The sequence below is a fragment of the Trematomus bernacchii genome, unplaced genomic scaffold, assembly GCF_902827165.1.
Source record: "Trematomus bernacchii unplaced genomic scaffold, fTreBer1.1, whole genome shotgun sequence".
Classification (NCBI taxonomy): Eukaryota; Metazoa; Chordata; class Actinopteri; order Perciformes; family Nototheniidae; genus Trematomus; species Trematomus bernacchii.
In genome coordinates this window covers 626195-650759 of record NW_022987569.1, presented here as the reverse complement: position 1 = coordinate 650759, position 24565 = coordinate 626195, and the positions used below count along the sequence as shown (strand labels likewise).

At 41.5% G+C, this 24565-nt stretch overlaps 3 protein-coding genes across 4 annotated transcripts in view; 1 reads left to right on the top strand and 2 right to left on the bottom strand.

Moving 5' to 3' along the window:
- The window catches only part of LOC117479149 (high choriolytic enzyme 1-like), a 60158-nt gene extending 37027 nt beyond the window's left edge, over positions 1-23131 (top strand). The window contains exons 5-6 of the mRNA XM_034126149.1: positions 22785-22914; positions 23011-23131. Of these exons, the coding sequence (XP_033982040.1) occupies positions 22785-22911 (127 nt within the window). The 3' untranslated portion in view covers positions 22912-22914; positions 23011-23131. The remainder of the gene's footprint in view (positions 1-22784; positions 22915-23010) is intronic.
- Positions 17656-24565, bottom strand: part of LOC117479169 (E3 ubiquitin-protein ligase TRIM21-like) — a 33822-nt gene continuing 26912 nt past the window's right edge. The window contains exon 3 of the mRNA XM_034126171.1: positions 17656-18322. The gene's annotated coding sequence lies outside the window, so the exon portion shown is untranslated. The remainder of the gene's footprint in view (positions 18323-24565) is intronic.
- Positions 17673-21090, bottom strand: LOC117479170 (E3 ubiquitin-protein ligase TRIM21-like). Of its 2 annotated transcripts, XM_034126175.1 has the most exons (3): positions 20959-21089; positions 19076-20161; positions 17673-18844 (listed from the first exon to the last, which is right to left on the bottom strand). In XM_034126175.1, exons 2-3 carry the CDS (start codon positions 20153-20155, stop codon positions 18350-18352), a joined length of 1575 nt encoding a protein of 524 aa, XP_033982066.1. In that variant the 5' UTR covers positions 20156-20161; positions 20959-21089; the 3' UTR covers positions 17673-18349. The 2 variants fall into 2 exon arrangements, with proteins under 2 accessions (XP_033982066.1, XP_033982065.1); XM_034126174.1 differs by having other exon boundaries at positions 18821-20159; positions 20959-21090.

Below are 24565 nucleotides of genomic sequence, written 5' to 3'. Positions count from 1 at the left end.
AAAAAAGCCAGTTTACTAGCTTGTAGGCTAACGAATGTTTCTCTAATAATATTTGTCTTATTAGTGCTTCATCAAGGGGATATTAATGGGTTCCAGAACTACAGAGTATCATAACCTTAATAATAATCTTTTCCTAATTTTCTTAGCTTCTGCTTACCGCGAGTTCTCCTCCCTCTCCCCACTCGCGCGGATCTCTCTCCCTCTCATCATCTTCCTCACCACCACCAATATCGGCCACGGGTGCTGAATATGGACCTGCACCTGTACTAAACATGTCGGTTATTTTGACACAAGCGGCAACATCAGCACGAAGGGCCTGCTTTTTTCTTGCCCGCAATTTTCCTGCTCCCCCTTTTCGCTTGGCCTTCGTCTTCGCCTTCGCCTTCTCCATTTCTAACTCGAACTTTTTTTTTTCTCGAAAAAAAAGGCGATTTGGCTTCAACGGCCGGCTCACCTCCTGGGGGCGTGATTTAATGATGCACACCGAGCGGCCCAAAGGGGGAGGTGATTAAAGATTTGATTGGGCCGGCCCAGTGTCAATTACTAAAAACATTTAAACAGAGGGCCAATCTACCCGTCTTATGGGCCGGGACTTCAGAAAAAAAAAAAAATGACGTGTCGGCCCAAAAGGCACGTCGGCCCACCGGGAAAATGCCCGGTATGCCAGATGGCCAGTCCAGCCCTGGTTTCATCCCTCCCAATTCTTCTTAAAATTCTTCTTCTTGACATATAATCAAGTCTTAAATCAGACTTTAGTTCCACCTGGAGTAAATTCACAAGCTACCCTGCAGCAGAGGTGGGGACTCGAGTCACATGACTTGACTCGAGTCAGACTCGAGTCGCATATTTTTGGACTTGAGACTTGCTTGACTAACATTGATAAAAGACTTGACTTGACTTTGACTTGGTATTCATGACTTGAGACTTGACTTAAGCTTGAGACGGATGACTTGAAAGGACTTGTCTGTTTAAAATTAAATATTTGCGTTTGTTTTTGTAGTGAGATATTACGTTTAGTTTTTTCGAAAAATGTGATTGGGTGATTATAGCGCCGTGCGCGCAAACCTGGCAACCCACTAGACCGCAGGAGCGTCAGTTAACATGGCAGCGCCTAGCGTTACTCCAAAAATAGTGAAGTTTGGATTCAAGGATTATGTTGTCGATGACGCTAATAAGAAGAGAACAGCGGTGTGCAGGGTCTGCAGCATAAAGATCAGTGACACGACCACCAAAACATCCAACTTCATTCGTCACTACAAAAAACCCCACAGAGAAAGGTGCGTGAATGTGTTGTGTTAGCTAGAAAGCTAACGTTAAGTTTAAGCTACGTTAGACTTGGTTTCAAATCGATTAAGCATTGCAAAGAGAAGACAAAACGGTAAATGAACACTAGAACCGCCAAGGGATTCATTTGTACTAACCCTGATACTGACGGGCTGTCAGGAGGGGGAGAGAGAGAGAGGAAAAGAGATGCCTCGTTTATTTCCCCTGTGTTATTATCAGAAGTTACTGTAAACTGTTGAATAATGTAGTTCATCTACTTTTAGTAGTTTGTTTAAATGTTTTAATTATGTTGTTTTTGTTTGTAGAAGTGCATCATTTCTTGGTTTATTGTACAATGAATCTGAACTTTTTGATCTGTTATGATGATAAACTGAAGCAATTTCTAAATTAACCCAATTAACTGAGTTTTAAATCGTCCTACTTAGTTTATAAGGAAATTATGAAGAGGAACAAATTAAATGATTTGAAAATGATATCTATGTAGGTGCTGACGCTGTTGGCGGTTCTAGTGTTAACAGAAATTTAAATTAAATATGTGTAATGGCAAATGCCATATATGATTTTCTTACCTGGAATTCTGCCTTTTTGAACAGACTTTTTGATTGAGTCCTAGCTATATTGGCTGCAGTTCTAGGGTTAATATTAATCTAATATGATTGTCATCGGTCTAAATTAGATTTCAAATGATTAACTGTGTATTTAATGAAGATCATAGTGTGGGTTGAATCCATTTTCATAACCACTGTCTTTTAACTGATTTAAATGGGGAAACTGGGCTTATTCATCAGAATTTCGTATGACTTGACTTGACTTGACTTGACCTGAGCAATGACTTGACTTGACTTGCTTGACTCTCACCACAGTGACTTGGGACTTGCTTGATACTTGTAGGTCAAGACTTGAGACTTGCTCATGACTTGCACATGTAGGACTTACTCCCACCTCTGCCCTGCAGTATACAAAGTCATTCAAACTAGCTGCACCTTTACCAGCTTTGAGAACACTTTAATGATCAATCATTATAAAACATATCATATATATTATTCTGAAATGGACCAATCTGCACAATGACTACTTTTACCTTTGCTACTTTACCTACATTTTTATGATAATACTTTTCTACTTTTACTTGAGTAACATTTTGAATGCAGGACTTTTACTGAAACAGAGTATTCCTACACTTTGGTACTTCTACTTTTACTCAAGTACAAGATCTGAGTTCTTCTACTTTTACTCAAGTACAAGATTTACTCAAGTACAAGATCTGAGTTCTTCTACTTTTACCAGGGTTGCCAACTTTGGGTACCTGGCTGGAGTGAGATTTTGATATCATGGGTTTAATTCGGTTTAATTACACATATGCGCACGAAATGACTGCTATCGTGTCAGCAGCGGGACCTTAGCATATATATAGAATATATATACAATATATACAAATACACAATAATGGACACAGACTATAAAGGGCACACAGTTTCATTCACTAATGAAAGTCAAACATGTTTGTTTCCACTGTTTTATTGTGTGCCTGTCGCGATAAGCAATTCATTGACTTATCGTACGATAAATAAAAATGAACTCGATAACTTTTCTGACCTCGATAAATTGCCATTTACATGAGGATGTGACTAGCAGTTTGAAAGGATGTACCTGAATTATTATTATATATTATCATTATGTCAGTGGTCTAAAATGGTCATACAACGGTGCCGACAATATTATCGTTTATCGCAATAATTTCCGGGAAAATGTATCCAACAAAATTAATTATCGTGAGAGGCCTATACATGAAACACACACACACAAACAAATCTACAGACTTACTCCAAACTGCCAAATATATTAATTAACACACTCTCACTCTCATATACTCTTTGACTCTATTTTGGCCTAGTAGAACAATAAGCAGCAGACTTTTACTTTTTTATCATTTCTACTGGATCTTAGATCTGCGCATGCGCAATACGGGTCGGCAGTGGCGGCTCCAGAGTATTTTTGTTGCGTAATCTATGGTAAGGCTAACCCATACAGTGGTGGGGCTCAAGTCAGTATTTGCAATGTAATTACATACATGCTCCCCCCGACAGTGAAACGCCACGCGTGAGGTTTAGATTGTTTCCCTGTCTCAATCCAAATTGAACTGTATGAAATAAAAAGGCACATTTGTCTTGTAGTAAATAAAAAGGGCGACCTGGAGCCAATCCTGCAATTTCCCCACAGGTGAAAGAGTTGACATGCTGAAACCCAACCCCTGCAGGGGGGTCTGGGGGGATCTTTTTAAATACTAACATAAAATACACATTCTGATACTCTCTTGAGAATAAAAATAAATAAATCTATTACTACACATTTAAAAAAATGAATGCCATATTAGTTTTTTGTTACTTTGTTCTGAAAGCTGAACCTGCTGCTCCTCACAGAGAGAAGAGGGAAGAGGCTGTGTGAATTACTTTACATTGTGGATAAGGGTGGATAGCCCCATTGTTCTGTGTGTCAAAATGAAAGACAGCCCACACACCTATCAATCATCAAACCGTGGGGTCTTATTTCATTACGTGTTGATTTCTATCAACACGTAATGTTGTATCGATGTATAGAGATGTACTACCGCAAAAGTATTCTCCGTCGGGACTTCCTGCAACAACACCACGCCGTTATCGTGATTCTGATTGGCCAGAAGACATTATCAAAGATGTTCTATTGAGAAGACGATCACTACGTGACAAAAGTTTTCAAAACCGTTTCTAGTCTTCGGTATTCTTGTTTTTGGCGTGAGAATAGTTTGGGCAGCGTGAGAGCGTGAGATTGACACATATTTATGTATAAAAGACATGAAAAAGTGCAATTTGCATGATAGGAGACCTTTAAATGTTATGTTTGTTGCAGCTGCTACTCGTACGTGGGGCGTCGGGGCTACTCCCAGACGGTGTCTCTGGACCGGCAGGGCTGCCTGTATCACAGCACGGTTCAACACGAGCTGCTGCACACGCTCGGGTTCAACCACGAGCAGTGCCGCTCCGACAGAGACCAGCACATCCGCATCCTGTGGGAGAACATCCAGTCCGGGCTGTATCCTAAACTGTTCTTATTATACATCCATGCTCTAAAACACCCTCAAATAAGCCCTTAATAAAGTATTTTTTAAAACATCATCCGAGGCGTGTCCCATGTCTCACCTGCACCACCTCTCTAGACCTCGGCCTGGGTTTTAAACACTTTTAGGGACACTTGGTTGACTTTATTTTAAAGGAGAGGTGTCATGCTTTTCCGGTTATTACCCGTCCCCTTGTGTGTTATGAAGGTTTTTATGCATGTAAACGGTGTGCAGAGTCAAAACCCTCAAAGTACACCCTATAGCGAGTAAAACTCTAACACAGAAAAGACCTCCCCAAAACGCCTCGTTGGAGATACGTCACTGCCCGTTTGAGTCCTCCATTTCGTTCCTGGTACGGCCTGATGTCATGCGGTACCCGGAACGAAATGGACCAATCCCGAAGAGCCGTTACGTTACGTCCGCGGAGCCGTTACGTTAAGCCCCCGCTGATTGGTCCAAATTGACCGATCCACGGACTTCCTCACACACACATCTGTGTGCAGGGAGCAGCTCAGCTGATTTCTCCTCCCTGGCTGCAGGCTGATAACAGACAGTTGGGATCGCGGCAAAATTCTCTCTGCAGACCCATTCTCTCTGCAGACCCATTCTCACAGCGTTTATCAACCTTTTGCTTACTCAATATCAAGCCACACTTATTGTTTTTACTTCGGATGTGAGTTTGTGTGTGCTCAGGATGAGTTTGGCTGTGTTTCGCTATGTATCCTAAACAAGGAAACAACACCTCCACGGAGCTCAGCGCGATTCACAACGTCCCGACCAATCAGAGCACACTGTGCTCACAGGGAGGGTGGGGGCTGGAGCTTTTGGAGCTACAACAAGCCGTTAAAGGCAGAGAGTGAAATTCAGTGAATACACGTAGTTTACAGAGATGCTGTATGAGAAACCAATGTGAGTTTGGAAAAATGCACAATATAAATCTATTCTAGTAGACCTCAACAATGGAAATATGATCAGTGGAAATGGCCATGACACCTCTCCTTTAAGATATGTTCCCTCCGCGTGTGCCTACTAACCCGTGTGTATTTTATATTTTACATTTTACATATTTGTTTTATATTTTACATATTTTAACATTTGGGTTGATGTGATTTTTATTACCGGCACTTATTTTTAAAGCACTTATTTAAAAAAAAAAGCACTTTTATGTATTTATTTATCATGTTTTAACACTCATTTTACCTGCATGCCGATTTTAAACAAAGTCATCCTCGATCCTCGATTCTTTTAGCCAGATGTTTTTAACCCACTTACCAGGTCTTTTACCAGATGTTGTGGTACGCAGCCTCGGACAACCCACCGGGGGAGACCCCCTCGGGGGGGCAGGAGTAAAGGTTTTAACCCCGCCGCATACGCTCTGTGCTTCAGCCGCTGCTCTCTTTTATCCCTTTTATTGCATTTTCTTAAACATTTTTTAACACAGACCAAACAGGGCTTTTATAAACTTTTATTGGTTTTGCTACAGGAGTTTTTAAACAGGTTAAAAATATTGAACCGAGAGCCCGTGCACCACGCTGCGCTCCTATGGAGCGCCGCGCGTTCCCCAAAACCCTAAACAAGTCTTCACCCTACAGTGTTTCCCCTAGGATGGAGTCATAGCAGCGGTGCTAAGGCACGTGGGCCCAGCATAATGTGAGCGTGGAGCGCGTGGAATTTTTTAGTGTGTGCGTGTGCGAAGTGCGCCCCGCGAATTTGTTTCTATGTGTCTGCCAGCACAAGAAAGGCTCTTGAGGCCTAGTACCAGGGCCGGTTCTAGCCAATTTGCTGCCCTAGGCGAGATTGTATATATAAAGAATAAATGAAAAATCTCTACAAAAGACAAATACACTACAAAAACAGAAACTTATTGTAATATACGTCAAAATGGCTTCAAATGTATTCAGTATTGTATGAACATGTTTGAATTGTGGAGTGGACGTCACATCCTCTAGGGGGGTCCGGGGGTATGCCCCCCCAGGAAGATTTTTGAACATTTTAAAGTAAAATGCTTCAATCTGGTGCACTTTGAGCACACAATTACTAGAGACCTGATCTAGGGGGTACAACTCTAAACACCCATATGAAAAAGATCGGTTTACATTTTAATAATCAAATAAGTATATGAACATAACCAATAACCTACCATAACCAATAACAAATAAATGTAACTTATTTTATTTTTGTTGTTCATTCATATCTTATTTGACCAGTTAACATTTATTTATTTATGCATATTTTTGTATCTCTCCAACTTTAAATTATATTTTTGGTTTACTGTCCTATAGTATACATTGGAATGATTTCAAACCTGTTTTTATTTATCCTAATAATTATAAAGGAGTGCCTTGGAAATATGTGTTTACATAATTTGTGGTCAAAACGTTTGAGACCCACTGAGATAACTTAGACTAAAATGAACTATCTAAACCCTCAGAGAGTCCTTTACCTCACTGAACCTCTCAGTCTGACAGGAGAGCTCTCCTCCACCCTGGTTGTAGAAACATCTACTTCTTATATCCGTTAGCGCAGCTAGCACCAGATTCTAATAACAACAGCGCCGGTACCGGTGCGCCCTCTCTCCCTCTCTCTCTCCCTCGCTCGCTCTCTCGCTCCCATGCTCGCACTTTGGCTGTGAGCTGCGGGCGCCTGATAAGCCAACATCCCCCACTTTCATCACTTACAGCGCCCATCGTACAGGGTAAATGAAAAGTGTAACCGGGGTGAAAAGGGTGTTACATTTACTTAATTATGAATGTTGTTACATCAAGGCCGAAAATTAGGATGAGCGCCAACGGTCAAAAATGTTTTTTCCCCTCCCAGAGCTACCAGCGCAGCGCCCCCCAGATCTGGCGCCCTAGGCGACCGCCTATGTCGCCTATGCCAAAAATCGGCCCTGCCTAGTACATACAGTGTAGAGATGGCAAATCCGGATCCTTTTACGGACTCAGGGTCTTCTGAGTCAGTCATTGAAGAGATCCGGATCATACGAGTCATTTGAGTCATATGAGTCAGCATCACCAAGACCGTAGAAATCCTATCGGTGAAACCGAAAAGTTGTTGCATTTCACGAGCATATTAAACTGACGTTATATTAACCTCCGCCACACAGTGTATTTTGCTTTAATAAAAAATGTTGATCACAAAAAAAAGGGTTATTTTGCGATTTGGCAAATCTGAGTCTGCTGTTGAATCGTGCATGAGGACGAGTCTGCTGGATCTCTGGATCTGCTGCTATATGGTTACGACTCTGAGTCTGCACGAGTCTGCTGTGTTTTGCACAGTGAGTCAGGATTTGCGAGTCTGAGTCTGTGAAGTTCCGCTGACTCGTAGGCTACTGGTCTCTCTCGATCATTGACCTGGATTCACGGATCCCGCGATTTTGATTAAGTCTATTATGTTTCCGGCTCTAAATGAAGTTTCAGTGTAGACTTCTAACAAAATTGTCATGTTGTGCAACAGTCTCCTGCGTGTAATAGCTGCATTTCCAATAAGGATCTTACTTGGCAAAACGTTTATTTTGAACATAGCACACAAAAAGAAACAAACAATGACAAATGATAGAAAATTGCAAAACAGTTAGAATATATAAAATGTCTTAATTATACAATTATCATTATTAAACATATAATTATATCTAATCATATGCCCCCCATATTTTCTCATGGACTGCGTAATCATTGCAATACTGGTGTTTGTATGTGTTAAATGTGTGTAAAGTGGTGTCTTTTGCTTTAATAAAACATATTGATCACAAAAAAAAGGGTAATTTTGCGATTTAGCGAATCTGAGTCTGCTGTTGAATCGTGCATGATGACGAGTCTGCTGGATCTCTGGATCTGCTGCTATACGGTTAGGAGCCGTCGGCTCCTCTGAGTCCGCACGAGTCTGCTATGTTTTGCACAGTGAGTCAGGATTTGCGAATCTGCGAGTCTGCTGTTGACTCGTGCATGATATAGCCACGGGAGCCGGGTGCTGGAGGAGGGGCTATGCTCGTGCACATGACGAGTATGGATCTCTGGATCTGCTATGCTATTACGGTTAGGAGCCGTCGGCTCCTCTGAGTCCCCACGAGTCTGCAGGAAGTTTCACTGATCCGCGTCCCCTCCCCTGAGCCAAACGATCACTTCTGGCAGCTATCCTACTTGCTAAAGGGTAGGCAGATGGACTGGGGTACGTTGTAATGTGATTTTACATGTTATAAAGAGAGTAGCGAGTGACGCAATTTATAGTTTTAATTTGTACGTCACACCAAGTGTGGGACTCAAGGACTCGGGTTAATGGAGAGGGGAGACTCGTCACGACCAGCTCCTTTCTAGGATCCGGGTTAATGATCCGGATGAATCAGGACTCGCCCATCTCTAATACAGTGGCAATGTCTCAAGATTTAGCAAAAAATACACCTTTATTGAACATACAGTAACACAAATACTACAAATCCACATAACAAACAATCAAAAATGAAAAAGGGTCGCCACTTATCATTATTTTAATAAAAAAATAAAAAGTACCTGGCTGGCGCCCCCTAGCAGCGCGCATATTTCAGCAGCGGCGCAACGATGGCTTTGTACAGAAAGGACTCTGATAGAATGAATGACAGGGGTAATAACACAGTATACTTTATTTGAATGACAAATTAATACATAAAAACATATTCAAGATAAAAATAAAGTACCTCAGAATGTAACTACAGTAAAAATCTTGACCTCATGTAAGTGTAGATGTTTGTCCACTAGGGGGCGACACATCCTCACAGTTCACATGGAGAGACCTGCTAACACACCTTTACAGAACTGCTTTAATGACACAGGTATTTAAGCATCACCACTAAAACTATTGTGTTTTCCTCAGAATGGAAATGGAAAATCAGCATTTACTTTAATGAGAAGTTTCAAATGTACGCCTCAATCCAGAAATGCCAATGAAAAACAAGTGAAATAACACATTTATGTTCACATACTATTTAAAACACAGCTTGCACAATCATCCTCAGTGTCATCTACACAGTGATCCTTCTTTAAAGATCGTTATGCAGTGTAAATAAACACAACTGAAGCACAAACAAAAGAACATTTTCTATTTTAAAGGAAGGCAATACAGCAGGGAGGACACAAAAGCATTTTCAAGCTAATGTAACTTTCCTTTTCAAGTCATGTGTGGCTCTTTCCTCGTCTGTCGATCAGTGAAAGTCAATCTCAACCGTCTCCATCCTGATCTCCCACATTCCTCCCGCTCCTCAGTGATGGACACGTCTCTGAAATCTTTGTCTCTCTCTCTGCCCTGAGGCGACACGTCGGGACTCTCTCTCTCAGGCCCCGCTCACACGGGACCGTTTGCGTTTATGCACAGTATGCGTATTCAAAAAAGTCTTCCGTTCACATGCATTCGTTTCATTTAACGTGTCTGTTCAAACGAGGCCGCTGGAAACGCTGTAGTACATATGCCGGGACTGTAAGTGGCGCTGTAACTTCCGCCAAAATACACCAAAAGCCGCGAAGAAGAGCAGCCCGAGCAGCTCCGCTGCAATGTTGCCATGGCTACCCTTCTGTTTAAGCCCCGCGGTGTATTTAGCAACATGTAGTTCATGTAATTCTCCATGTCCACTTGTTGCTGATGGTTGTGGTAGAGGAGCTGTAGATTTTGCACTAATATCTGTAGCATGGTCAGTAGCAGTAGCACTAGCAGTAGCTACTGACAGGAGGAAGTGTGTGGCGATTGCTGGTATTCAGCGGGATATAGTCATTTCCTCAGCATATGGATAAATGCAACGGGGAAGTTAACTGAAAGAAACCAAATCTGTGGATATTGCATCGACCGACCAAGAAGCACGTCTCTGTGGAGAGGACGGCTCAGAAAGAGAGATATTCTCTACAAACACCGGGTGAGATCGCTCCTTTGTCAATATAATGGATCAATGCATGAAATCTGACTCTGTTTATTTTGTTTAAGGAGTATATTGGGCGTTAACAATTCTGGTTTGCCTTTTATAATATTATTTCATTCAAGAACCCCTTGTGCGTTTAATTAACACAGCTATTTTTGATAGTTGCTACAGCAGTGAGCAGGAGAGGTGGGGAGAGGTGGGGCTATCGCTATTTTTTCAGGAAATATTCGTATCGAGGTGATTACACAGACTCGGTTGACCCCCCAGAGCGTTTCGTTTGCAAATCTATCCACCTTGGGACCCGTTATCGTTTGTGGGTTCAGTTTCTATCGGCCTCGTGTAAATAATAGGACTATACGCACGCGAAACTATGCAGATACAAGCAGTTTTCTCCTCGTGTAAACGGCGCCTCAGAGGCAGTGCAGATATCTGAGGGAACAACGTCAACATGTCAGAACTGCTTTTACTTTCAGGCAGAAGAGAGGCCATGTTGTTCGTGTCCTTTAATTGTCTTCATATAAGGCCAGACAGAAGAGGTCAAAGCATAAGAGAGTATGCATCAGAATCAGAATCAAGTTTATTGCCAGGTACGTTTAAACATACAAGGAATCTGCTTTGGTATCTGGTGGTGCGAACATAAACAATCTAAAGAAATAAGTTGCAAAGTATATATGTTAGAGCCAGTATTTTGTTTTTATAAGAAAGGCCACCTAATCGTGACGTCTGTAGTCAACACACTATGAAAGACTACAATTCCCACGGCGCCTCCTTTAAGTGACAGTGATGGGCAGCAACCTGTCAGAAAGACGCCGTCGAGGAACAGTTTTTAACCGCTCAATTACCCTTTAAGTTATTAAGTTATATTTCAAGAAAGAAAGAACACCTAAGTTGTTTGTTATTTTATTTGAGTTTTGCCTATTTGTTTTGACTATTGTAAAGGCCTCTTTTCTTTGTTGCATGTGTACAAGTTTGTTATTTTATTTTGAGCAAACACATCGCATCATATCATCAAAATCATCGGAGGCCAAGCAACTCTTCAACTGTAAGTAACACAAAGATAAAGGAAAGAAAACGAGTTAAAAATGTCTGTTTAAGGCGTCTAGTGGCTTGATAGAAAAATAAGGAAGGAAGCCACGACAATATATATAAGGAAAATAAAGAATATTTTTAAGAAACAATTTAGCATTAAAAATGTACAGTATTTACAACACATTCAAATGTAACTATATACAAATAACCTTAAAGCTAAAGAACATGGGTAGTATTGTGTGTGCATGCTGTGTGTGAAATGAACAGAAACAATAGCTCTAATAACTCTAGAAGAAGCAGTACTAACATCCCTTAAGTGCCAAAATACCAGGATGTACTTCTGCATGGGGTCACATTTTCCATTTAAGCGTGCTTTCCTTACGGTGGCCTACAGGTGCAAATGCGTTACAATGGACCACAAGAAGAAACATCTTCACCAACTTGAGGAAACATGTGTAGCGTTTACTAAAAGTGAACAAAACGCTGCAAATAAAGAAACTAAATAAACAACACGGACCCTAAAAAGTGACGCACACAGTTGGGACCGGAGCACTTAGTGATGTTCAGGGATTATAAAGTCTGCCAACTGTCTCTGTTGTTGGAAACTTACCTAAAATAAAAATGTTTACTGACTTATTTTAACAATGCGATCGCATGATTCCTTCCGATATTATTGCAGATCTGCAGCAAGTTAGCTAGCTAACCTAGCATGTGTTGTAACGGGGGTAAAGATGTTTGTTTTGGCACATTTGTGTATTTATATATGCATCAGGTCTGAAACCGCGCCCTATTATGCACATTTTCAGGTGTATCACTACGGTACGAGACTAAATCAAGTTTTATCTGCAAAGGAGAAGCAGACGTGGGAAGTAACTAAGTAGATTTACTCAAGTACTGTACTTAAGCACAATTTTGAGGAACCTGTACTTTAGTATTTCCAATTGTTGCTACTTTGTACTTCCCCTCCACTTCAGTTCAGAGGTAAATGGTGTACTTTTACTCCACTACATGTAATTAATACCTTTAGTTACTTCACAGATCTGATATGAGATACTTTTCTACTTTTACTTGAGGAACATGTTGAACGCAGGACTTTTACTGTAACAGAGTATTCCTACACTCTGGTACTTCTACTTTTACTCAAGGTTCAAGGTTCTTTATTGTCAATCTGACATAGCTACAGAGTAATTATGTAGTTGAAAATCTTATGTCACAGGCTTCTCCAACAATGCAACATAATAACATAATAACAATAAGAGCAAGAGCAATACAAAAATAATAATAGTTATAAAAATGAAATAAAGTTATGATGTGGAATAGTGCAGTACGAGTCTATATACAAGTTATTGGAATGATATATATATATATATATATTAGGTATTAGATACATACTACTGAGTAGCAGATGAATGTTTGATGTTGTTTTAACAGTTCCATTTTTTAACAGTCTCACTGCCCGCGGGAAGAAACTGTCTCCGAATCTTCTTGTCCTTGCCAGGATGCTGCGGTAACGCCTGCCAGACGGCAACAGAAAGAACAGTTTGTGGCTGGGGTGATGGGGGTCTTTGATAATCCGTAGTGATTTCTTCCTGAGCCGCTGGGAGTAAAGGTCCTCCATGGATGGCAGCTCCGTCCTGGTGATGTGCTGTGCAGTTTTCACCACCCTCTGTAAAGCCTTACGATCGAGGTCGGTGCAGCTGCCGTACCAGGCCGTCATGCTGCCAGTCAGGATACTCTCTATCGTGCACCTGTAGAAGTTGCAGAGTATCCTGGAATCCATTTTGAACCTCCTCAACCTGCAGAGGAAGAAGAGCCGCTGTCGAGCTTTCTTGGTGATGGTGGTGGTGTGAAGAGACCATGTCAGGTCCTCAGTGATGTGGACCCCAAGGAACCTGAAGCTTTTGACTCTCTCCACCGTAGTCCCATTGATGGCAATGGGGGCGTGTCCCTCTCCCTGCTGCTTCCTGTAATCCACAATCAGCTCCTTAGTTTTGCTGATGTTGAGATGGAGGTTGTTATCCTGGCACCAAGATGTCAGGTTTTCGACCTCCTCTCTGTACGCCGTCTCGTCATCGTCTGTGATCTGGCCGATGACGGTCGTGTCATCAGCAAACTTCACGATGGTGTTGGAGCTGTGTGTGGCCACGCAGTCGTGGGTGAACAGGGAGTAGAGGAGAGGGCTGAGCATGCAGCCTTGAGGGGCACCGGTGTTTAGAATCAGGGTGGAGCATGTGATGTTTCCCACCCGCACTGCCTGGGGTCTGCCCGTCAGGAAGTTCAGGATCCAGTCACAGAGGGCGCTGTTGAGCCCGAGATCTCTGAGCTTGATGGCCAGCTTGGAGGGCACAATGGTATTGAATGCTGAACTGTAGTCAATGAACAGCATTCTCACATATGTGTTCCTGTTCTTCGGGTCCAGGTGTGAGAGGGCAGTGTGGAGGGTGAGGGCTATGGCGTCATCTGTGGACCTGTTTGCTCTGTAGGCAAACTGCAGGGGGTCCAGAGATTCAGGGAGGGAGGAGGTGATGAATAATTTGACTAACCGCTCAAAGCACTTCATTATGATGGAGGTGAGTGCTACTGGGCGGTAGTCGTTGGGGCAGGTGATTTTTGTCTTTTTGGGGACAGGAATGATGGTGGAGTGTTTAAAACATGTGGGGACTACAGACTGCAGCAGGGACCTGTTGAAGATGTCTGTGAACACCTCTGCCAGCTGAACTGCACACACCCTGAGAACACGGCCAGGGATGCCATCAGGTCCAGGAGCCTTGTGTGGGTTAACCCTTTTAAAGGATTTACACACATCTGCCCTATTTAAAACAAAAGGGCAGTGTAGCTCCTGGTCCCTCTGTACCTCCACAGCCCGGCTGCTCTCAAAGCGTGCAAAAAAACTGTTTAGCTCATCTGGGAGAGATGCGCACGCAGACACTCCCGCAGCACCCCCCGCTGCTCCTTTGTAGTCAGTCATTGTCCTTAGTCCCGCCCACATATTCCTAGTGTTACAGCCTTTGAAGTCAGATTCCACCTTGTCTTTGTACTGTCTCTTTGCATTTTTAATTGCTCTCCGGAGATCATACCTAGACTTCCTGTACTCCTCCAAATCTCCCGCTGTGTGCGCGATAGTGCGCGCTTTCAGTTTGCCGCGCACCTCACTGTTTACCCAGGGCTTTTGATTTGGGAATGTCCGTACAGAAACCTTCGGTACCACGTCATCGATGCATTTCCCAATGTAGCAGATGACAGTGTCCGTGTGTGTGTTGATGTTATTGTCCTCAAACACACTCCAATCCGTGGATGCAAAGCAATCCTGCAGTGCCTCATCTGACTCCTCGCTCCATCGTTGTACTGTTCTTGTTACCGGTCTGTCCCTTTTAAGTTTCTGCTTGTACGCAGGCAACAACAGTAGTGAGATATGGTCTGATTTGCCGAAGGGAGGGCGAGGGAGAACCTTATATCCATTCCGGAAAGGGGAATAAACATGGTCCAGTATGTTTCCCCCGCGCGTCGGGAAGTTGATGTGTTGGTAATATTTTGGCAAAACCTTGTTCATGTTGGCGGTGTTGAAATCTCCGGCCACAACGAACGCCGCATCTGGCCGTGAAGTCTCGGTTTTATCAATAATCCCAAACAGCTGATCGAGTGCCGTGTTGTTGTCGGCGAGTGGCTGCGGCGGGATATACACTGCTGTTATCACAACAGATGTGAATTCCCTCGGCAGATGGAAGGCCCGACATGAGATCATGAGGTGCTCTAGCTGTGCGGAACAGTCCGATGAAATAATCTTCACATCTGAGCACCAGTTGTTGTTAGTCATTAGACACACACCGCCTCCCTTACTTTTCCCCGAGTTAGCAGTCCGGTCCTGACGAAAAATAGAGAATCCATCAGGGACAATGGCGGAGTCCGGGATAGCGGGGTTGAGCCAAGTCTCAGTGAGAATTAACACGTTACAGTTCTTAATGTCCCGTTGAAAAGCAATCCGGCTTCTGAGTTCATCTAGCTTATTTTCAATGGATTGAACATTAGCCAGAAGAATACTCGGAAGAGGGGGCCGATTCTCTCGTTTTCTCAGTCTGACCAGCAACCCGGCCCGGCATCCGCGCTTTGTCCTCTTCTTGCGTCTCTCAGGTAGAACAGCAACAGGTAGCCATGGTGAATCTCCATTGTTTGTCGGAGGGTTATTATTGTCCACGAAGTTTCGCAATTGGAGAAGTTCCTCTCTGCTATATTGTATGGCAGAGTAGGTGCGGTCGGCTAGCATGTTGCGAACCATATCAAAAGTAAAACGGCAAAAGTAAAAAAAATATGTACAAAATACGAAAATGGGCAAAGTTGGAGAGGAGCACATAGACGTACAAGATCTGAGTATTTTTGATGTAATATTTATTATTTTGCAGACCATTGACATGCACACAAACCTCCAGAACACACTACAGGAAAGGGGAAACCCCAAAAGCATAACAGTGCCTCTTTAATACTTCTTCCACTACTTGCACTCAGTCAGTCAGACAGTTCAATGTCAGTGAGGTTTTTTGTGCTCTCGTTTTTTAAAGGTCAAAGTCAGTAAGGCATCTATCAGCAGACTTTAAGATCCCTCACAAGTGCAAATACTCAGTTGTTAAGTCAATTAGTTTGTCATTCAGCACAGAAACAACCTGATACACTACTTCCAGTATAATTCAATGAACACACATTGAAATATAACCTTTGACCTCATCCACACAGTACAACTGAAGTATTCTTAGACATATTGTGTGTGTTGGGACGTACTATGAGATTGCACATTTGTTCACTGTCTCATAGCATATTTTAGTTTACTCAGTGCAGACAGGTTGTATTGAATCTTGCAGACACTGCCCTTATTTTAACCTCTTACTCCTTGAGCCAACTCCCTGTTAGAGAACGTGCTATTCAAGCATTGTGTCGCTAACAGGTGAAGGTATGTCACCATTGGTTGACAGTTTTGAAAGGTTGGGCTATTTTGATTCCTACCTATGTTATCATTAAATAATGCCAGATTAAATTCGAATCTTTTACAAAAAGTGGTCATATGAATTAGTTACTATTTGTTTAACTTAATTACCTGTGTACTGCAAAATGTAAATTCACAATACAAGGCCTTTTTTATTTTTTTCTCCTAATTAGTTTCACTCCCATCTGTACTCTGAGTGGTTTGTTCATATATCATCAATAGCCAGATGTATAGACTGATTATTGATGATTGCTTTAAAGATTATAACATCTGTTTCCCTAAAAAACATGTGGAGAATAGATTTTTCTTAAAGGCTGCTGACAGTTTTTCTGGATTTATGTAGTGGTACAAACCCATATCAAAACTCCCCTCTGTAAAAACCTTTGACTCTAATAAGTCGACAATAAAACAAGAATTTGATCCTGGTTTTAACCAGTGTACACATTTCTATGCTGTTTCTGTATGCGTTAGTATATTTAAAGATAACATTTCAGAAAACGTGTACTGTAATAAAAAACAAAGTCATGATGTGAGTGAAACATTTTTAATTGTAATATTATTCACCATCCACCTCTTTAGAAATAATGACATTTGAAATGATAAGCTCCATCTTATAAACAAGGCATTAATAAAATAGACTTAACAAGCATATTTCATGCAATTTTGATATTTAAAAAACCTTTATTTATCTCCCAGTCAGACGGGACGTTTGCAGTCAGTTAGTCTCACCTGTACAGGCAGTGCTGGAGTGTGTTCAAGGTGAAGAATGAGATCATAATCATTAGAAGCAGTCCAACCAGTCAGACCGCTCTCACTGACACAGGCTGCAGCCATCAGACACTTAGATTAGCTTAGTTTAGCATATATACTAGGAAAAGGGGGAAATAGTGAGTGACAAAATACACATTTAAGTATACTTAATATATCTCTGTACGAAAACTGAAATGTAAAAACAATTTGGCAACTGGTTTAGGTCCCAGTCAAGAAATAGCCCGACCCATAATCCCCTGTTAAACGTCTTATTGATGTTTTTACTCCTCTGATTTGGTATGGATTAAACAAACTGGATTCAGAGCTGCTGATAGGTGGATTTTGTTACCTTTGGACAGGCTGGCTTTGTCTTCCTCTGTTTCCAGTCTTTATGCTAAGCTAAGCTAACCAGTTGATGGCCTTATTTCTAACAAACATATACAGCAATCTTAATATCTATGATCAGCTGATCCAAGAGGGTTTTAAATAGTTTATATAGCTTCAGAAGAACCAAATCTATCAGACAAATGTAGTTAAGTAGAAATGGAAATAGTTAAGTACATTTTTTTAAGCTACTTTCCCTAAGTTAAGAACTAGTGAAAACTGTACTTCAGTAAGTACATTTAAAAAAACACAAAAAAATAACAATCTTTGTTCCTTTTTTTTTTAATCCATTGAGGCTTTGTTCAAACTTTACAAGCAGTGTGCAGAGAGGTGGACGAAATACAATTAACATAACACAACAGCTGAGATGTAACATTTTAATTTCCCTGGTTTGTTAAACCACTGCAGCCTAATGTTTAATGATCAGGTATTGTTGATTCTCCAAGTAACTGTCAATACATGTTGTACCAATATACTATAATTCAATAATCAATCCTGAACTTCCCCTTTAAAACACACCAGAGACCCATCATTTTCCGCTCAATTGAAAATTATAAAAAGAGATATATATACAGTATTTTACTAATGAAAAAGGAGTGCATTACTTCCACTAGTAATGTGTGCAAGTATGAATCACTTTTTGAACACACAATTCTGAGACAATAAATACTTTTCTTGTCCCCCTGACATATAAAGAAGTGGTAAAAGTTTATTTCTGAGTAAATCGTTTTCTGATCACTTCAAGTCATGACGGCAGGAAGTGCAATCCGTAGAATAAACTAGAGTACATTAGAACATACTTATCAGTATGTTATGTGTTTTTATGCGTCTCATCAAGGTGAACCATATGTGATCAGATTCTGAACAATTAACAATGTGTACAATGTACTTCCCCAGTTGAATACATTTATTACATTTAGTGAGAGTGAATCTTTCTGTAGGAAATCAAATGGTTGTTCTACTCAGTGTGATTGACAGGAGAGATGATCAGAGGGGCAGAGTTTTTACCACCATAGTTGTTACAGGGACCAAAGTATGGGTAGAGTTTCTCTTTGAAGCAGCAGCCAGTGAAGGAGTAGATCAGAGCTGCAGCATCAACATCATAAAAGGAGACCAGACCCTCCTCATAATCCACAAACACCCCCACCTTCTCAGGCTGAGACTTCAGAGAGAGACGGACTGGAGGACCAGCACAAGCTGTGTACTCATTTTCATTCCTCAACACTATCACCCAGTAACCTTTCTGAGGAGTCAGTGTGATCTGTCCCTTCCTGTTGATCGACTCTCTGACCACTCCTAGAGTCCACTCAGTCTTCCCTTTAACCTGAACCTCGTAATAAAATCTTCCTGAAGAGAAACTCTGCTTTGCTAAAACACAAGTATCAAATCTCTCTGGATTGTCTGGGAGATTCGTCTTCATGTCTTCATAAGTCACAGAGACAGAAGCAGCATACTTACAACAACAACAACAACAGCCTTGTGTTTGCAGACAGGAAGTGTGAGTGCTGAGTCAATCTGTGATCATATGACTGTCACAAGAGCTTCATCCACCCTCTTCTTCGTCCTCCTCTTCCTCCTCGTCCTCCTCATCCTTCTCCTCCTCCTCCTCCTCCTCGTCTTCTTCCTCCTCCTCATCCTCCTCCTCTTCCTCGTCCTCCTCGTCGTCGTCCTCCTCATGTTTCACTTGTTTTCCATCATCAGACAGGATGAGGTTGGGATTTGCTGTATCAGGATCAAGAGTCACCTCCACCTCATACTGCTGGACCCTCTTCAGCTCCACCTCAGAGAGCAGCTTCTTCATCTGTTTACTGAGCGTCTCCTCCAGCTGAGTCACAGTTCTCCTCACAGTCCCCTCATATGAAGGTGGATGGACCCTGACTTCTGTCCAGTTCTTGGTGGGTGGAGCAGCGTTCAGGGACGTGAAGCTTTGGAGGAGGTGGAGCTGGTCTTCAGAGCGTGACAGCTGCTCCACCTCAGAGCTTCTCTTCTTCAGCTCAGAGATTTCCTGTTCCAGCTCTTTGATAAAGCCTTCAGCCTGTTCCTCTGTCTCTCTCTGCTTCTCTTTGATGGTGTCGATGAGCTCGGCCTGGCTTCTCTCAACAGACTCCTTCAGAGCGGTGAAGACCTGAACACCATCTGCTATCTCTCTGTCTGCTCCTTCCTTACTGAGCTCCACTGAGCGATTCATCTCCTGAATCTTCAGTCGTCTCTTCTGGATCATCTGTTGAATTTCAGCCTCTGTCTTCGCCAGCTCACAGAACAGCTCCAGTCGTTTATCGTGCTTCATATACATCCTGTCTTCAAGGTTCTCCTCAGGGTCGATCAGCTGATGTCTTTTGAAGCCTGCATTTTTCAGGTGAGTCTCACAGTAGGAGGCCAGACACACCAGACACACCATACACACCAGACACATCATGCAGGACTTCAGGGCCTTCATTCTGGTTCCAGTGCAGACGTCACAGGGAACTTCTCCTGGTTTGACAACGTGTTGCTCTGAGCTGCTGCTGCTGGCTTTCTGTTGAGCTGACTGTCTGAACTGAGCAGCCATCTCAGAGATGAATGTGTTGACCCGCAGCTCAGGCTTTGTGTTGAAAACCTCTTTACAGTATGGACACTGACTCGGGACATTTCTATCCCAGTGTTCAGAGATGCAGGCTTTACAGAAGTTGTGTCCACATGGTATGCTGACTGGATCAGTGAACACATCCAGACAGATGGAGCACAGAAACTGATCTTCAGTCAGCAGACAGCTGGCAGCAGACATGTCTCTCTGAGGACAAAACGTGTGAAAAAAACAAAAACTGTAATGTATATATGATTTAATCTCTTGTATCTGTTTGCTATAAGTCAAATAGATGGTGATACTGAACTCTGCTGATGTATCATGATTATGCGGAGGGTGAAAGATTGCTCAAATTTGCAGTACACTGTTATTGTTAAATGTTAATGAAATCTCTCTGTTTGTTAATATTATAAATGAAATCTGGAAAATCATAGCAGCATTCGGTTTAAACTCTAAGAAACACAATGTGTAAACTCTAATACTGTTGGGGGATTTTGCCATTGTTGAACAGAGGAGTGAAACCTCCTGCTGAGCATCACTGAAGTTAATACTAGTAAAAAACAGTAAACGTTATCAGCTTCAAAAGGCAGACAGCAGTTACCACAGAAACAGGTTCAAAGCTCAAGGCTACTTACCACAGTGTGTACAAATTATATAAGATGACATATGTAATTGTCATGCCTTTTATAAGCAACACTTGTAACATAACACCAGATCCCTTGCTTTGGACAGTCCAGAACAAATCTACTATTTAGATTCTACTTTGTTTAATACAGGAAATATGAAAATTTGCATTAGCTAATGCTAGCTTTGACTGTATGCTCTCTAACCTAACTTACTTTTTTGGCTGTTGCAAATGTAAATATTGAGGTTTTTATCTTAACTGACACATTTCTATAGTATAATATTCTTTATATGGTAAACTGATGTAATACAGTCAGATTCTGATTTTAATCCAACTTTGACTAAATATTTAGTTAGTGATGTGTCTGTAGTGTACTCACCAGTGTTTGCAGAGTCCTGCTGTGTTGTTGATAAAAAGCTGCTGGATTCAGTTGAGTGTTTCTTCAGAGAAACAGAGACTTGTCTCGGCTGCTGCTCTGCTGTCGCTCAGACAAACTTCAGCTTTCATTTCCGGGAAATAGAAACTCTTCTCTTACAGTGTGTTTCAACCTGTCAGTGGCAGTTTGCCAAGAGGGGGTGGAGGAAGAACTGTTGAGGCTTGTTATTTAACTTTGTGACGATGCATTTTACAGCTGATCCAAGAGGATTTTCAAATAGTGTATTGAGCACAAGTAGGAATATTTTCTCAACACATAAAGGACAGCTCTTTACACATCTGGAGATTTATAGCTATATTTCACAACGCTGTGTTATGGTCCCTGTTTAAGAGCAGCTGGTGAAACACTTCCTCCTCCCTGAACTGACTGTTTGAAAATGGGTCTTGTAAGAAATATGAGGAGTAAAGGCTTGTGGAGTTATACAATAAACACACAACGTCTAAATCCTCTTATTAGATGCGATATTAATCACAGAGGAACGAACCCGGGAGGAAGACCCGCCCTCCGTCGAGACCGGCCAATAGGAGAGGACTATAGACTATAACATATGATGGACAGGAAAAAACGCTCTCTCTCTACCCCGGCCACGCGATAACAACAGCTGGGAGGAGGCAGCGGGACCCCACGCGATCGGGAGAGCCGCACCACTCTTACACATTCCATTTGTATCACCGTATAATTTGTTTAATTAAATGCTGTTAACTTTTACATAAGCTTCCTTGGACTCTTTTCAGCTAATCCTGCTGTTTAAATCACCTGTAACAGTCTGTACTTAAGTGCAATTTTTTTGCTACTTTGTACTTTTACTCCACTACAATTGATTAATACCTTTAGTTACTTTACAGATCTGGATGAATGATGTGAAATATAATCAAGTCTTAAATCAGACTTTAGTTCCACCTGGAGTAAATTCACAAGCTACCCTGCAGTACACAAAGTCATTCAAACTACATTAGCTGCACATTTACCAGCTTTGAGAACACTTTTAATGATCAATCATTCTAAAACATATCATATATATTATTCTGAAATGGACCAATCTGCACAATGACTACTTTTACTGTCGCTACTTTAACTATATTTTGATGATAATACTTTTCTACTTTTACTTGAGTCACATTTTGAACGCAGGACCTTTATTGAGTATTCCTACACTCTGGTACTTCTACTTTTACTCAAGTACAGATCTGAGTACTTCTCCCACCTCTGAGGAAAAGTCTAAGAACCTGAATGTGACCCTTGACCTCCATTGAACCACAGCTGCTTTGTTTCTTTCTCCTCAGCTTCTCGTGAGCGCTCCATCATCGAGCGCGGCCTGACTTCCTTCCACGATGTTTCCTATTATTAGCATTAGCATTAGCCCAGCGCACCAACGGAGAGAGACTAACTTATGGCAACACAAAATAAAACATGGGAGCGGTGGAGTGATGAGGAGGTGTCGGCGCTTCTGGCGATTTACCCGGGACTTCGGGTGGCAGTATACGCCGTGAAGTTGTTTGCGGCCTGCCAGTAAACCCAAAGCAGAAGAAGAAGAAGTGACGTCAGCGGCTTCATTTGCGTAATCCTCCCTCAAGGACTTATTCCGGTGTGAACCATAGACTGTATATATAAAGGTGTGAACGCAATTTACTAGGACAGTTCCGGGACTAAAGAGTTCTAGGAACTAAGTACGGCAAAGTATTTGGTGTGAAAGCGACTAATGGTTTCTAAATGTTTAATATATATACAAGCTAATAATAATGAAGCCTCTGTGCTCTTAATGTTTCCAGGTATGCCTTCAGCGGGAACAATATGCCCACCATGGCGCCGATCCCCAACGCCAACGGAGAGTTCGGCACGGCCAATCAGATGAGCAGGAACGACATCAGCAGACTGAACACGCTGTACACATGTTGAAAGGTAAGAAAGCACACGCTGGGTTCCCTTCATTCATCTGTTTTCAGGGCAAAGGAAAGTGTGTTTGTCGCCTTTAACGTGTTTCTTCTGTTCCAACAGGTGGTGAAGAAACCCTGAGGACATGGGGCCATTTTACACATCAAACCAGCTCTTTATAGCACAGTCTGAGAAAGTGTGTTGATAATGAATCTTCAAACATGTTCGATGAAGTGTAGTTTGTAGTTTGAGCAATTGTTATCACTTTTGTACTTCAGAACATGATCCCGAATTTAAGAAGAGGTAAGGCAAGTTTATTTATATAGCACCTTTCAACACAAGGCAATTCAAAGTGCTTTACAAAAATGAAAGACATTAAGAAAAAGTGCAGCAGAAACAACCTGATACACTACTTCCAGTATAATTCAATGAACACACATTGAAATATAACCTTTGACCTCATTCACACAGTACAACTGAAGTATTCTTAGATATTGTGTGTGTTGGGACGTACTATGAGATTGCACATTTGTTCACTGTCTCATAGCATATTTTAGTTTACTCAGTGCAGACAGGTTGTATTGAATCTTGCAGACACTGCCCTTATTTTAACCTCTTATTCCTTGAGCCAACTCCCTATTAGAGAACGTGCTATTCAAGCATTGTGTCGCTAACAGGTGAAGGTATGTCACCATTGGTTGACAGTTTTGAAAGGTTGGGCTATTTTGATTCCTTACTATGTTATCATTAAATAATGCCAGATTAAATTAGAATCTAATACAAAAAGTGGTCATATGAATTAGTTACTATTTTTTTAAACTTAATTACCTGTGTACTGCAAAATGTAAATTCACAATACAAGGCCTTTTTTGATCATTTTCTCCAAATGAGTTTCACTCCCATCTGTACTCTGAGTGGTTTGTTCATATATCATTAATATCCAGATGTATAGACTGATTATTGATGATTGCATTAAGGATTATAACATCTGTTTCCCTAAAAAACATGTGGAGAATAGATTTTTCTTAAAGGCTGCTGACAGTTTTTCTGGATTTATGTCGTGGTACAAACCCATATCAAAACTCCCCTCTGTGAAAACCTTTGACTCTAATAAGTCGACAATAAAACAAGAATGTGATCCTGGTTTTAACCAGTGTACACATTTCTATGCTGTTTCTGTATGCGTTAGTATATTTAAAGATAACATTTCAGAAAACGTGGACTGTAATAAAAAACAAAGTCATGATGTAAGTGAAACATTTTTAATTGTAATATTATTCACCATCCACCTCTTTAAAAATAATGACATTTCAAATGATAAGCTCCAATTTATAAACAGGGCATTAATAAAATAGACTTTACAAGCATATTTCATGCAAATTTGATATTTAAAAAACCCTTTATTTATCTCCCAGTCAGACGGGACGTTTGCAGTGAGTTAGTCTCACCTGTACAGGCAGTGCTGGAGTGTGTTCAAGGTGAAGAATGAGATCATAATCATTAGAAGCAGTCCAACCAGTCAGACCGCTCTCACTGACACAGGCTGCAGCCATCAGACACTTAGATTAGCTTAGTTTAGCATATATACTAGGAAAAGGGGGGAAATAGTGAGTGACAAAATACACATTTAAGTGTACTTAATATATCTCTGTACGAAAACTGAAATGTAAAAACAATT

Bases quoted from the DNA above. Each gene is read 5' to 3' on its own strand.
- LOC117479170 (XM_034126175.1), bottom strand. From the start codon at position 20,155: ATGTCTGCTGCCAGCTGTCTGCTGACTGAAGATCAGTTTCTGTGCTCC. The intron at 18,845-19,075 runs GTGAAACATGAG...TGTTGTTGTAAG, and splicing joins TGTCTGATGATGGAAAACAA to TATGCTGCTTCTGTCTCTGT.